The sequence below is a fragment of the Haemorhous mexicanus genome, chromosome 7 (genome assembly GCF_027477595.1).
Source record: "Haemorhous mexicanus isolate bHaeMex1 chromosome 7, bHaeMex1.pri, whole genome shotgun sequence".
In the NCBI taxonomy this organism is placed as follows: domain Eukaryota; kingdom Metazoa; phylum Chordata; class Aves; order Passeriformes; family Fringillidae; genus Haemorhous; species Haemorhous mexicanus.
The window spans coordinates 11070556-11086136 of NC_082347.1; the positions used below are offsets into that span (position 1 = coordinate 11070556).

General features: G+C 43.5%; 1 protein-coding gene across 3 annotated transcripts in view; it reads left to right on the top strand.

Annotated features, from left to right (window-relative positions):
- PRKG1 (protein kinase cGMP-dependent 1) overlaps window positions 1-15581 on the top strand; it is a 374427-nt gene that overhangs the window by 291419 nt on the left and 67427 nt on the right. For 2 of the 3 annotated variants that reach the window (XM_059851089.1, XM_059851088.1), the window contains exon 8: window positions 13919-13984. In XM_059851089.1, the coding sequence (XP_059707072.1) occupies window positions 13919-13984 (66 nt within the window). Of the gene's footprint in view, window positions 1-11639; window positions 11769-13918; window positions 13985-15581 lie in introns of those variants that run through there. The other variant, XM_059851090.1, reaches the window with a different exon arrangement.

Consider the following 15581-nt stretch of genomic DNA (forward strand, 5'->3'; position numbering starts at 1 on the left):
ACAATTCCTTCCCAATACCTCACCTAAATTTTCCCTCTGTCTGTTTGAAGCCATTCCCTTGTCCTGGTGCTCCATCCTTTGTCCAAAATCTCTCTCCATCTTCCCTGTCATCCTCTTCAGGCACTGGAAGGACACAGTGAGGTCACCCCAAAACTTCCCCTCTCTAGGTTGAACAATCCCAATTCTCTCAGCCTTTTAATGTCTGCCTTTAAAATATTTTTATCAACCCAAAATCTCCCTCAAGGAAAAATAACCATTAGGAGATAAGGCTCCTTCCAACCCAAACCTTTCTAGGAGTCTAAAAAATAAAAATTTTCTACTCTCCTTCTCACAAAAAGGGCATAAATAACATTAATTTGTGTGGGGAAGTTACACTCAGACCCAACTTGATGACTCAAATGTAGTTAGTAAATAATCAAGTGGTTTGGGGTCTTGAAGACAGTTGTTGGTTTAGAAAATCACAGCTTACAAATTGTTCTTGCTTTTTTCCAACTGAGTCATAGCCCAGGAACTCAAATTGTTCTTGTTTTTGTTTTGGTTTTTTTTTTTTTTCCTTTGGAAGATGTTGTCTAAAGAGTAGAGACAGTATTGTTCCTGCTGAGTTAAAAAAACCCAAATAAATAAAAATTGAATGTTGGGCAAGCAGAGTGTGCCAGATGGAGGAAGGAAGGCAGAATTCCAAGGGTTTGGGGCAAAGCAGCACTACAGAATGTTTATAGTTACCCATACATTTGCTTTTGCTGCAGTGAACATCTCCAAGAATTTTTCCAATATTATTTTTTTCCTCTGTGTTCCCTCAGAGCCTGAAGAAAAAAAATGCTGCACTAAGGAATGCATAGGAAATAATAAATATTATTGCTATTTATTAGCTAAGAAAGCTGCTGGAGCACCATTCACATCAAAAGAATATGGTTTTAATTTATAATTTTTTTTTTTAAGTAGCACAATTTGGAGGATTTATTGTCCTGTCTGAAGTGGGATGAGTGGAATGAGTGCTGATGGAAGAGATTTCAGGGGTCAGATCTGGTCCTTGCTTCCTGGAAAGAGCAAAACCCTGGGATTGCACTTTTTTTTTCCCATCTGGAAGGTGTGGAACAGCCTGGCAGGGTTGAAGGCTCCAAACTCTTCCCTTTTCCCTCTTTTCATGATTTTTTGCAGGCAATTCCTGTGTTGTGTAAAAGAAAAAAAAGGAAACAATGGAGGGGAAAAAAATTCCCATGTGATTTTTGTCCTGCAGCAATACCTTGCTGTCAATAATAACCATCAACTATTAGATCCAAATGTTTTATCCTAGAATTTCAAAATGAGGATGTTTGTGTCAAAATGATGGTTTAGAACAAGTGATTCTAGTTGGGGAGAAAAATGCATGCTCTGAAATAAATATATTTTTAATGAGAGGAGACAAAAATCCCTGTACAAGAGTTCCAGTGAGGAAATCTCACATTTTCCCTGGGAAAATGCTTCCATCAAAATACTCCCCCCAGCTCTGTTCAAGTTTGTAAGCATTAAGTGGAACTGAAGAATGAAGCAGTGAATTTGAATTCTCTTAACTTCCTTTAAAAAAATACACCCAAACAAGTGAAGATGCCTATGGGGGATGCAGGAGTAGGAATTAATTCATGGGATGTAGACAGGATAATCCATGTTAGCAAACCCTCAGAGCAGGTTCCAACAAGATGGAATTGAAGAGGGGAAAAACAAAAATAAATGGGATATCAGCTTAAATTTATAGCTAAATTTACAACAGCACCTCATGATGTGGCTCCTGTTCAAATCCCTTTTTGTACCTAGGATGGATTTGGGTTTGTGTGTCAGGCTTTGGAGCACCATTTAAAATTCCTGTAAATTTATCAATTCTAGAAAATTGAGGGAGTTTTCTGCACAGTAACCTGGAATTGGGATGCAGGGCCCACTCATTATGAGGCACCATTGTAAATTAAATGTTCAGGCCTGTGATTATAAATAATCAAATGTTCTCTATTAGAGCCATATTAAAATAATTCCACCTCTAAAATACAGAATAATATCAGCTCATGGCTTGCATTTTTCTTGCTGTAATTTAAACACAAAGGGACCAAAGGAAACGGCCTCAGGTTGCACCAGGGGAGGTTTAGGTTGGATATCAAGGAAAATTTCTCCTCCAAAATGTTGTCAAGCACTGGGACAGGCACCCGTGGCAGTGGTGGGATCAGCATTCCTGGAGGGATTTAAAAGATGTGTGGAGGTGGCACTTGGGGACATGGGGCAGTGGTGGCCTCAAAGCCCATCCAGTGCCACCCCTGCCATGGCAGGGACGCTTCCACCATCCCAGGCTGCTCCAAGCCCAAAAGTCCAACCTGGCCCTGGGCACTGCCAGGGATCCAGGGGCAGCCCCAGCTGCTCTGGGCACCCTGTGCCAGGGCCTGCCCACCCTGCCAGGGAACAATTCCTTTGTAATAAATGAGCTTCTGGTCCTGGATTCCATCCCAGGGGGAAAAAAATCACAGGAAGTTAAATCAGGGAGAGAGAAAGGGACGTGAAGCTCCTGGGCAGGAAGTTCCTGGATGCTCCTATAGACTGAAGGGACTCAGCTCTTCCATGGTACTGCAGCTCCTCTACACCCTTGTACAGTGAATTCAGGTGACCCCCTGAGTCAGGAAGTGATTGGCATCTGACTCCAAGGCTTTGGCATGCTGAACATTTGCTTTATTAAAACTATTATTGTATTACTTTATATTCTACTATAACTATACTACATCATCCTTACTTCTATCACCTGAAAAACTTGATTCAAACTATTATTGTATTACTCTATATTATACTATAACTATACTACATCATAGTTATTTTTAACTCCTGAAAAACTTTATTAAAACCATTATTGTATTACTTTATAATAAACTATAACTATACTACATCATACTTCCTTCTAACTCCTGAAAAACTCGTGACTGTCTGGTGACAGTCAGGACACGGCTTTGCGTGATTGGCCAAGGAAACAAAACAGTCCTCAGCAGAATCCAGCTACCAAATTCCTTCAGGTAAACACATCTTCCAATACATTCCACATGTGCAAAACAACAGGAGCAGAGAAATGAGATAAGAATTGTTTTTCTCTTCTCTGAGGCTTCTTTCTGCCTTTCCCACAAAATCCTTGGGAAAAACTGTGCCTTGCTTTTCTCTGTGAAGAGAAATGCAGCCACTCCTTTGGCTGCAGCATTGGGCAGGGGCATCTTCTCCGTGCTGAAAGGACAGGCATTAAGCAAGGTAAAACCTGCTGGGAATATTTGGGAGTTCAGTGGAGCAAAGGGAATGCATCAGGCAGTGAAGAGGCTGGGAGATTTTGCACCCATGATGTCGAAGCCTTTATGCAGAAGCTGCAGAGTAAATGTTGCATCAAACAACCAGGACGTGATCCCAGTTCCCCACTGCTGGTGAAGCCTTCTGGGATTTTAGCATCCTGACCACCTTTTAACCTTGGACACTTTGAAATGTCCTCCAGAGAACTTTGCAAAAGGTTATGGAATTTGAAAGCCAATATTGTTCTTTTCTGAAGCTGGGTATTCCCAACATCTCCTGTTTCCATGGGTTAGTGCAGTGCTTGTAGGGATGGCTCTGGCTGGGATTTTCTCTCCTGTCTTGCATCTGGAATTGGCATCTGAAATTCTCTCAGTGCTCTCTTTAGCCTTTTTAGGATAAATGTGCCTGGAGGAAAATGGGGGTGGCACAAAAAGGAGTTTGGTTCTTGTTCTTCACGGGACCTGGAACTGGGGCTGTGGATTTTAATCTGGGACATTTACAGATGAGTTGGATTTGCAGAGGGAGTGGGGCAGTATGGGCAAGAAATAAAGAAAATTCAGCTGAATATTGGCCAAAAAAGAGCTCTAAAGGTCCCTGCTCCAACTTCCTGCTCCAAGAAGGGATGTCCCAACTCCTGGAGCAAAGTCATCGTTCCCTTGTCCAGCCTCATCTTAAAATTCTCCGAGGAAGGAACCTCACCTATTGCACTGCTCCAAGTTTTCCTGAAGTTTTCCATAATTTCCAAGCTAAATTTTCCAAATGACAACTTGGAGCTGCTTTAAAAAAATTCCTGGGGGAATAAATCCCAAGAGAAGTAATTTAAGCTAAAGAATCTGGTATTTAACAGGGATTATTGCCACTTTTTACTTCAAAAAGCTCTTCAGCCTGGTTTTTATTGCCAGGAAAATGGGAATACATCTAATCTCCATGGATTTCAGGTTGTCCACAAGAGCACAGAATCAATCTATAGGCATTGCATTATGTTTTTTAATCTTTCATCATGTGTCCTGTCTAGACAGGTTCTTAGACACTTGGAGAAATAACAAGTAAAAAATAATTTGGAGGTTTGGGAGAGATCCCTCTACCTTGGGAGAGCTGAAAATCTTTGGAATGCTGAAAAAGTCAGAGCCTTTTGCACTGTTGTTTTCTTGTCCTGCTGCTGAAAAAAAAAAAAAAAGATGAAAAATTCAGATTTTAAACTCTCCCCCAGTGTGTCCTTGAGCAACATCAGCTATTTTATGGATAAAGCTCCCTAAGCAGGACATCTCCAAGGAATGCAGGCTCATTTAGGAAATGTTTTATCATTTGGAATCTCTTGATGAAAGGCCTGTAATAAAGTATTGGAGTTAACCTTGTAGCCTTATTTCTCCTTTTATGGCTACAGAAGATACTGTTCCTATGTGGAGATTCCAGATTAAGGATAGGGAGAGAGTGGAAGGGAAGGATTTTAATTGTCAGAGCTTTGAAGTCATAATGGGACAATGACCCTGGGACCCTGTGTTCCTGCTGGAGCCCAGGAGAAGCATTGGATCACTTCTCAGTTTGGGGGATCCACATTTTCCATCCAGGCCCAAGCCTGGATTGGTATCCAGGGCTTGGTGAGGGATGAAGCAGCCATGGGAAAAGGGGTTTGGATTTCTTTGAATCCCAGAACAGTTTGGGTTGGAAGGGGCATTGAGGATCAGTTCATCCCAGCCCCTGCCATGGCAGGGACACCTCCCACTGTCCCAGGCTGCTCCCAGCCCTGTCCAGCCTGGCCTTGGGCACTGCCAGGGATCCAGGGGCAGCCACAGCTGCTCTGGGAATCTGTGCCAGGGCCTGCCCACCCTCCCAGGGAAGGAGTTGACAAGGTGAGGGTCAGTATATCAATTGTCTTGGAGGTCTTCTTATTCCCTCTTTGTGTTTGTCTGTTACTTATTTAACAATATTAAAGTGCAGCTGCTGAGTCATTCAGGAACAAAATGTGTCAAGGACCATTTTGTGTGGCTCTGGCTGCTGAATTCTGTAGTTGCTGCACATCTTTTTTAAGGAAAATAATGCAAATCAATGGTTTCCTTTTTATCTGTGCCAGTTTCCTGGCTTTTTGGCATTTCCTGGGTTTTTGGCTTTGCCTGGCTTTGAATGATCAGATCAAGGCTGGCAGATAAGTTCTTTATGCAGAGTAGGTCTGCAAGGCACCAGTTTCTAGAAACTCTTCTGATTTGTTCAAGGTTTAATTGATTTGTCCTTGAATGGGATAATTAACATTTAATATGTCTTAAAGATGCTCTTGTCGCCCACTGGCTGATTAAAACAGCAATGGATGGGGTGTGGTAGGGTTTTATTTCACTTTCATGAAAAAGTGGCCATTTCATACCCCTGGGTCGTTTCACTTGGGGAATATAATTAATTACAGACTAGTGAGACTCTGGTTCATTACAATAATTCTGAATACATTGCACAAGTAATTGGGTTGAATCATTAATGGGTTTGGCAGGCAAGGAGGTTCTACTATCCCAGGGTCAGCATTGTGTCACTCAGATTTGGGTTTGCCTGTCACTTCAGACTAAGCTTAAGCCACAGTTTATCTACAAATACCAGTTTTAATTCCTCTAGAATATTCCTCTAGCTGTGTTTGCTCTTCCCTGCCTTTCTGAGCTGCTGGAAACACTGTAGTAAGTGATATCAGTATCATTGAGGATTTCCTGGGAGCAGTGGGAATGGAAAAACCCCTGGAAATGGTTTTACCATCAGCAGAGAGGGATTTTTGAGCATTGTTCCCACCTCAGCAGTGGGAAACACCAGTGGGACACCGTGGCTCCCTGCAGGGATTAAAACAGTGCACGTGGCACTTGGGGTCAGGGTGTAGGGCAGGACTGGGCACTGTTGGGTGGCTTGATTGGATCCTTGATGATCCTACAGGGCTTTCCCAACAGTTCTGTGATCCCTTGCTTGTCCTGATGCCAGCAGATCCAGCCACGGTGGGATGGGTGCAGTTACAGGGTTTAAAGAGAGATTCCATGCAGGACTTGGAAGCAAAGGGTTAGGGATGAGATGCTCATCTCTTTCAGCCTTGAAAGTCAGCCACAATAAGGATTTCAGCTGGATATGGGAATGCCTGCAGTGTAAATCCTCAGTGTGTTGTGGCAGCCCTTGGATTTAATTGGAATTCCCTTCCCAGGCAGGTGGATTCCCCAAGAGGTGGCACAAATGGAGATTCTGTGCCCAGACAAAAGGCAGAGCAGGGGCTGTGACAGATGGCAGCCCACAGTACTGGAGAAGGCTCCAGGAGAGCTCAGAACCCCTTCCAGGGCCTAAAGGGGCTCCAGGAGAGCTGGAGAGGGACTGAGGACAAGGGATGGAGGGACAGGACACAGGGAATGGCTTCCCAGTGCCAGAGGGCAGGGCTGAATGGGATATTGGGCAGGAATTGTTCCCTGGCAGGGTGGGCAGGCCCTGGCACAGGGTGTCCAGAGCAGCTGGGGCTGTCCCTGGATCCCTGGCAGTGCCCAAGGCCAGGACAACCCAGCTGCTTGGAGCAGCCTGGGACAGTGGGAGGTGTCCCTGCCATGGCAGAGGCTGGAATGAGCTGATCCTTCATGGCCCTCCCAGCACAAACCATTCTGGGATTCTCTGACTTTCCAGTGCTCCCACTCCAGCACTGCCAATAATCCATCCCTCTGTTTGCCTGAAGGACTCAGAAAAGCTCAGTGGAATTAAGAGGAGGTGGAATTTTTGTTTGGCTGAAATGGAATTTGTGAAACGGATCCTCCTGGCTGTGGGCAGATGTTTCAGGAAAGGCTGTTTGGCATTTGGAAGTGTGGACACCTGGGTGGAAACTGAGCTGAGGGTGCCACTTTGCACAGGTGTGCAGGCAAACATCCCAAATCCATCTGCCACCTTCCCTTGGCACTCCAGCTTCTGGAAGTTCCAGTCCAACTTTGGCTCCTGGCTCATCATCATCAAAGAGAGAGCCACAGGGAAATGTGTTCCCTGGGGTTTGAAAACCTGTGAGGTGTGGATCTGGGAAGGGCTATTTGTCAGGAAACAAATGGCTATTATTTTCTTTGTATATTATATATCTAGGGAATATCAAACTCAAATATCAATCCCGAAACTGTTTGGGCTGGAAGAGACCTTAAATCCCATCCATTCCCACCCCTGCCATGGGCAGGAACACCTTCCACTATCCCAGGCTGCTCCAAGCCAACCTGGCCTTGGACATTTAAACAGTGGGATCCTTCCTTGGATTCACATTTGGAATGTAAATTCTCCCAGAAGACAGAAAGTTCTATCTAAAACTTCACTTTGTCCTGAATGCAGCCAAATTCCCCTTTTTTAGACAGCTAATTGAGGAGGAATTTGATTCCCTTGGAGACACTGACATCCCAAGGACACCCTGTGCTCCTTTCTGCCAAGCCTGAAAGACCAATGGGAATATTAATATCAGAACATTTATTAAGAAAATATAATTCCTAATTTCCAGGTGACTTTCCCAGACTATTCCAGTGCTGTTTTTCAAAATCCAGAGCTATAATTCAACCTCATGTCTGGGTTTTTCCCCCATATATATTTTATTTAAGCTTTGAGTTTCGTTTCTCCTTTTGACAGACATTTTATTTTATAAAAAACCTTTTATTCCATAATGAAATTTCCTTAAATTCTTGCCCATTTTAACACTGGAAGTGGTTTAGTGCAGACCCTCCCATGGAGGAGGAGCACTTTTGTTCCTGATTTTTAGTGCTGTGAGTCCTTCCTGTGCTGGATGGCCTCAGATTCAAACACCGTGTTGGAATTCATCCAGATTTGTTCTTAAATACCTGCTCACCTCATAAAAATGATAAAAGGAAGACCAGGTTTCTTGAAGGGTCATCATGGCTTGAAATGATGGGTGTAATAATTGCTGAGGTTTTTATTGTGCCTCCCCAGTGCTGAGTGCTGAATCTTCCACCCTGGGTGGTCAGCAGCACCTGCCATATAAAACCCCCACAAAATCACCTTAAAGGTGTCCTCAGAGCACTGAAATCCTTCTTGGCAGGGTGGGACACCTCCACCAAAAGCACAAAAGAGGTGGAGGTGTCGAGGTCAGCAACTGTCACTGCCATAAATACATTTTTTGGGGTATTCAAAGCAGTAGCACCATCCATCAGCACACCACCAGCAGTGGGAGATGAGGCTGGGAATGGGGGTCCATCCCTTTCCTCCTGGGAATCTGCTGGGTCACAACCCTAAGTTGCTCTCCTAATGCTGCTGTAGTACTCCCAGTGCCAGGTCACCCCCACCAGGGCCAGGAATTAATTTCTTTCCATGCCAGTCGGAAAGAATAATCATTTATTTTTTTTTACTAAATCAAGAATAGGCAGGAGGTTGTTGCATCTCCCCCTGCTGCAACTATAGGCCAAGATGCAGGTGAAGTTATAGAAATTGTGTATTTATTATTATTTTAATTTTATTTCATTTTATTTTATTTATAGAAACAAAAAGCAATCAAAGCTTTAAAAAGACATTTTTAAGTCTCCAGGTAGGCAAATCCCTCTTTTTAAAGGGTAGAAGATCACCAAATTTGGGTACCACTCCTCAGAATACCCAATAAAACTGATTCTTATCTCCCACCTGAAAGTCATGGTATAATCAGAAAATACCCAATGAAATAGAAGTGAGATAGAGATGCTGGGCTTTGAGCTCTTATTGCTAAATTTAAGCTAAGAACTGACTTTTCCCATTTTTTCCCCTTATCTGACGTGTCTTGTCCTAAATGCTTTAACTCAACCTCGTTAAGAATATTGTAACAAGGTCAAGTGAACAGTGCTGGAAGGTGGGAAAATGCATTACAGAACTCAAACAGCAGCAAATGAGGAACCTCTGGATAGTCCTGTGGCATAATTTAAAACCCACCAGAGAAGACCTCATTTTTTATTTCTGAAAAGCCTCATTAACAGCATTCTCAGCTGATCTCTCCTGAGGTCCCAGAGGACGGGAGGTGACTGCCAGGGACTCTCCCAGGCAGGTTCTGCAGGGCAGCCACCAAGGTCCAGGCACTGACCCACCTGCTCTGGGTGGTCCTTTGAGGTTCTCCAGTTTCATGAGCTAAGAAATGGGGGTTTATCCTCATTTTTAGGGAAGGAAATGGTCACCATCAGGAAACAAATGGATGTGGCTGTGTCCATAGGGTCACACAATGGTTTGGGTTGAAAGGGACCTCAAAGCCCATCCAGTGCCACCCCTGCCATGGGCAGGGACACCTTCCACTGTCCCAGGCTGCTTCAAGCCCTGTCCAACCTGGCCTTGGGCACTGCCAGGGATCCAGGGGCAGCCCCAGCTGCTCTGGGCACCCTGTGCCAGGGCCTGCCCACCCTGCCAGGGGAGGAGTTGACAAAATGGGGGTCAGTCAAAGACTGGATTTGATGACTTTGGAGTTCTTCTCCAATTCTGTGATCCATTCTGCATCAATCACCTGGATCTGCCAGATTTCCATGGGTGAAATCCACCCCAGACCAAAGTTTGGCTTTCCAACCTTTCATCTTCCTAAGAACCCAACATCCATTTGCCATTGGCTTTGATATAAAAATGCATCTCTGGGATTAATAAACACAGCATGCTCTACTAAACTTTTATAGATTTTAATGTGCAACTAATAAAAGGTGCCATTGGAAAAAGCTGCACTTGAAAAGCTATTTCATAAAAGATCTTGTAAAAATTCCGTCAGGCATTAAAATCTCACTTCCTAAAAGGGAATGAAATACCCCAGGAGGGATTTGACTCCAAGGTACCCCGGTTTGAGGACATGTAGCAAAAAGCCCATGTGATTTAAGCTCCATGGGTATTGGGGAAACAAAACATTTCTTAGAGAACAACAATTCAGCTAGTTGACTTCAAAAATACTATTTTACTGGTATTTTTACCAAGTCTTCAAATAGAAAACGTACCAGCTCCTTCTAATACTTTGTTTTATGCCTTGTGAGCATCTTGTTAGCACTTACTGACTGCTCCTAAAATACATTTTTACTCTCAGTGGCTCCAGCTGAAAGGTTTAAGCCCTGCCAAGGGCTGTACAACAAGATTTACAAAGAATGAGGAGCTGTTTGTGATAATTGACTGGAATATTTATGAAGCTGAGGCCTCAGGTCTTTCAAGGCTCTGTTGGTCAAGGAAATTCTGCTCTGTCTTTACTGCACTGAGGGTTCTAAAAGTAAAAAACTCCCAGGAGATGGTGCTGGGATTTCACCAGCCTGGAGCAAAGGAGGCTCAGGGAGGACCTTGTGGCTCTGCACAATTCCCTGCCAGGAGGGGACAGCCAGGGGGGGTCGGGCTGTGCTGCCAGGGAACAGGGACAGGACAAGGGGAAAGGGCCTCAAATTGCTCCAGAAGAGGTTTAGGCTGGATATTGGGAAAAATTCCTTTTTCAGAAAGGCCTGTCAGACATTGGACTGACTGCCTAAGGCAAACGTGGAGTCCTTATCCAAGGAATTGGGAGCAGTGGGAGCTATGGGAGAAGGTATTGGAGCAGGACTTCAAGCAGTTGGGGGATGTGGGAAGGCAAAAAAAAAAAAAAGGCAAAAAAATTGGGAATCGCCTCAAACATTTTTACATTTAGAGCAAATTATGGCAGCCTATGGTAAAACCACGAGACAGAGGCTGACATATAAACTCATCTCTTCTGAAATTGAGTTGTTGACAGCTTGTCAGAAGCAAAATTGTTGTAACTTCCCAATGCGGTGAAGTTGGCTGTAAATTCCAAGGAGGAAAACAGATCTGTGCATTTCATCCCTTAAATAACATCCTCATGTTTCCATTGGTGTGGTGGCATGTCAACCTGATTTTTTAAGATTTTCTAAGCCTTCTGATGCTTACATTCTTGTAGTGAACTTTCTCACACACTTTAAGTAAATAACTTATTGTTTTGCATTCTTCTATAGAGGAAGAGAAACTTGATAGGCTGTTGGTTTGTCCAGTGTCGTTGGAGAGGTGGCACTGTCACCCTCCAATCCAGTGTCTCTTTTAGAAATCTATAAATGTTAGAGTCAGAAATTAAAAATCTCTCTTTTACCTTGAAAAGAGCAGCGTGTCCATGCTGTGTTATTCCATGTCCTAGAGTGACAGTGGCACACCTGGGAGCATTTAGGAACGTGGCTATTGTAGCCACCTAATTCCACCGTGGGGCTGAGGAGCTGGAAAGGGCACATGAGGCCTCCTGCTGGGATTTTTGGCCCTTGTCCACAGCCAAGGATGTCCTGCGGGCTCCCAAATCCTCCCTTCTTGGGTTTCCGCGGCCGAGGGCCCCCGCAGCAGCTGTGCCCTTTGTGCCCTGGGCTGGGGGAGCTGGCACATGCCAGGGGGTGGCACGGAGCTGGGAGCTGGGGGGGATGAGCTGTGTCCAGAGGGAATGAGGGAGCAGCCGGGGCCATGGAGCGCTCGGGGAGCGAGGGCGGCTCCACGGATGAGGAACGCGGATTTTCGGGGAGCAGCTCCGAGGAGGAGGAGGAAGGGGATGAAGGCCGGGCAGTGTCCGAGTCAGTGCTCTCCTCTCCTCCCTGGGGCCACAGGGGGTGGTGGGGGGCTGCCAGGAATTAATTAATTAATTAATTGCCAATAAGTTCTGTTTTACACAGTACTTCTAATAGCTGCTTAGTGCTGTGCTGTTGAAATAATTACTTGTATTTGATGTACTTGCAGTAATTAAACCACCTGGGTTTTTTACCATTTTTTTACCTGTTTTTTTTTTACCATTTAATGCAGTACTTTTCACTTGTCATTGCCCTGCTAGTAGTTACTTTTGCCTTTAAAGCTGTGCATTTACTGGGAGTAACCTCTGCATTGAATATTTTGCACTGGGTAGTAATTAGTTGTTTCATGTATTTGCTGGTAATTAGTTTTTCATTTAATGCTGTGCACTGGGAGTAATTGCCTTGTTTTTAATGCTCTGCACTTGTAGTAGTTACTATTTCAGTTAATACCATGATTATTTGTTGCATTTAATGCCCTGCACTTGTAGTAACTTCTGAATTTAATGTCTTGCACTTGTAGTAGTTACTTTTCCCTTCAATGCTGTGCATTTACCAGTAGTAACTTCTGGGTTTAATGCTTTGCACTTGTAGTAATTACTACATTTAGTGCTGTGCCCTTATAGTAATTACTCTTGCATTTGGTGCAGTTCATGTGTAGTAATTACTTCTTGCAATTAATGCCATGCACCTGTAGTAATTCCTTCTGCATTTAAAGCTGTGCACTTCCTAGTGGTTCATTTTCCACTGAATGCTATGCACTGGTAGGAATTACTCCTGAACTTGTAGTAGTTACTTGTTGCCCTTAATAGCATGCACCTGTAATAGCAACTTCTGCACTGAATTCTGTGCACTTGTAGTAATTATTTGTTGCATTTAATGCCACCTACTTGGAGTAGTTACTCTCTCATTTAATGCTGGGCATTTGCTGGTGGTTGCTCTTGCCTGTAATGCCCTCTTTGTAATTTCTTTCCCAATTAATGCCTTGCACTTGGAGCTTTTCATGCCATGCATTGACATTTAATGCCGTGGATTTCTGTACCTCCCTGTGCTGCAGCTGCTGGCCAAAGTCACCTTCTAGAAAAGGATGGATTAATAGAAGATAGCAGAAATTATAACAGTCCCTTGTGCATCTGAATACCTCATTTCTGATTTTATCAAAAATGTTGGAGCTGAGGCCACAGATTTTATTGTATTTTCCTGGTCTGTAATCATTTAAGTATAAAACAGTAACCAAATGATGTCTGTGGTCCACAAATCTACAGGGATAAATGTATTTTTGTGGCATCTGGGATAATGGGACAAATGTGTTGAGCTTTAATGGGAATTAGTGGACACCAACAAGTTTGAATTGTCATTTTAATGGATCAATATATTGTCAAAAGCTGGCTGCAGCAACTAAATGAGGAGTTCAATATTGTCCTTCCTTATCCTCTCTGTATTTACACAAGTTTTAGGAGTTAATAGAGATAATTATCCACTTCTATTCCACTACTTCTTTCTCATTGCTTTGAATTAGCACAGTGTGATTTTTCAGTGGGGTTAATTAGCACAAATTCACACTTAATTCCAGTCCAAATGGACTCAGAGTCAGCATTCCAGCACAGGCTGGAGTATTAATGTATTTCTGCTTGCTCTGCTCTCAAGGTATGAACATGAAGAAATTAAAGTTAATTAATGATGACCTCAAAGGGAGAGTACACATGCATCACCCTTTTTTGCTTTAATACCTCCAGTCTTTAAATAGGAATTTCTATTCCTAACAGCACCTGTAAATCTGATTATCTGCCTCAGTGGAAGCCTAGAGTGGTGTTCCAGCCTAAATGAATGAGGGGTGTGCAGAAGAGGGGAGGTCTCTCTTGCCTGTAATCCACTTACCCTTGGAACATGGAAAGGTTGGAGGGAATTGGGATAAAGTAAGCCCAGAAAATGCAGCGCTGACTCTGGAACACCAAATCGACCTGATTAAAATGAATTAAATTGATTATTTTTATTAGTCTTGGAATTCTAGTCTTTTATGAGCCTAAATGGATGATGGACACAGCAAAAAAAAGCTGTGAAAGCAAAAAATTCGTCCTCAAAGTGCTTGAAGAACCCTGTGTGTTGGAAATCAGAAGATTGTCATGGAAATAACTGGAGAAATGTGTTTTTTCTTGCAGGGAGGATGTCAGGACAGCCAACGTCATCGCAGCTGAAGCGGTCACTTGTCTGGTCATAGACAGAGAGTAAGTTCCTCCTTCTGCCTGGGGCTGGGGGAAAACTCCAGTTTAAACCTTTTCCAGAGTTAATGAGAGCCTTGGATCATCTTCTCCAGAGAGGCCTCTTAATTTGGGTTGATGAACTCACAGACTTGATGAGTGGAGGGAAGATACCCCTAAATCAACGAGACAAAACTCAGTAGTGGCAATTAGAAAACTCAACAGTGACAATTACAAAACTCAGTAGTGACTATTAGAATCACAGAAAGTCCAAATGGAAATAAAGGAGAAGTTGGAATTACTGTGGAAATTCCACAGCATTTGCTCCTGGCAAACGTTGGAGCAAGGTGTTATCCCAGTCCATGTGGGGATGGAGAGTCCTTGGGAGAAGGCCACAGCCCTGCTGGCAGCTCTGTCACTCAGAGGAGATGCTGGAGATCAGAAGAGTAAAATAATAATTTATACAGGAAGCTTGAGAGAATCAAGGGGGGTTAATCCAGAAAAAACTGTGTCTGGATGCTTCAGTGCTGCAAATCCAGCTGCTCTCTGCTCTCTGGGAATGGGATTAAAAAATGACATAAAAATGGAACATGATTCCTGGGCTGGTTTTGCTGTTGTGCAGCACTGGCACAGACCAGCACAAGGCATGGGATGATGGGAATCTTTCCATGGGAATGTGCTAAGGATCTGTGAAACCCACAGAGAGGGTGAATAAAATTTCACTGCAGGAGCCCCAAGAAACCTGCAGGAGGGAGCCAGAAACTGTGGAATAACAGTAAAAAATGGCTGATGTTGGAAAGGAAAATAAATCCACTGGATTTTTGAAGTATGTGGGACCCACCTGTGGGCCTGGAGCTTTCAGAGCAGTGTGGATTGTTGGGGTGTCTGGGCAGGGCCAGGAGCTGGATCCATGATCCCTGTGGATCCCTAGAACTGATTCTGGAGCTCTTCTCGTGTTCTGGTGAGAGAAGGGATTCTGTGCTCTTTTAGGGCTGGTCTCCATCCCCTCAGTTCTGCTGGGACACCAGTGGTTTGTGTTGAGTTATCTCACAGGCTTCCATTTCAGGAAATCCAGCATTCTGTTCAGACTGAGCTGGGGAAAATCTTCAGAAATCCTGATAAATTCTTATTTATGTTAACTCATTATTAATTGCAAAACCCATGGTCTGTCCATTGAACACAGGTGGGAAACACCTGAGGGCTCCTTTCTCAAACTGGTAGGTAAAACTTCCACCCTCCCTTCTCATGCTGAGGGGCAAAGAGAGGAAGAGGAATTTGATTATTTAGCAAGATAATATTTTGATAATCTGTAGGTAATTTAGCAATCATTAATTCAGAGAAATAAAAAGCAATGAATAATGTGCACTGTTTATTTTTGCACTTTTGCAGCAGGTAGTTTTGGCTTGCACTGTGAGAGTTAAAAACCCCAAATAATTCGAGTCACTCATTCCTGATAATTTCCCAGACTGTTCCTTTCCTTGTCTCCTGTGCCTTGTCCTCAGCATACAATGCCCTTGAAATAGTAAGGAAGTACAAGTTAAATTTAAACTGATGAAGCTGTGGTTAATCTACCTCAGAGATTCGATTAACACTGTGCAATTAGCAGAGTAACACTATTTAAAAA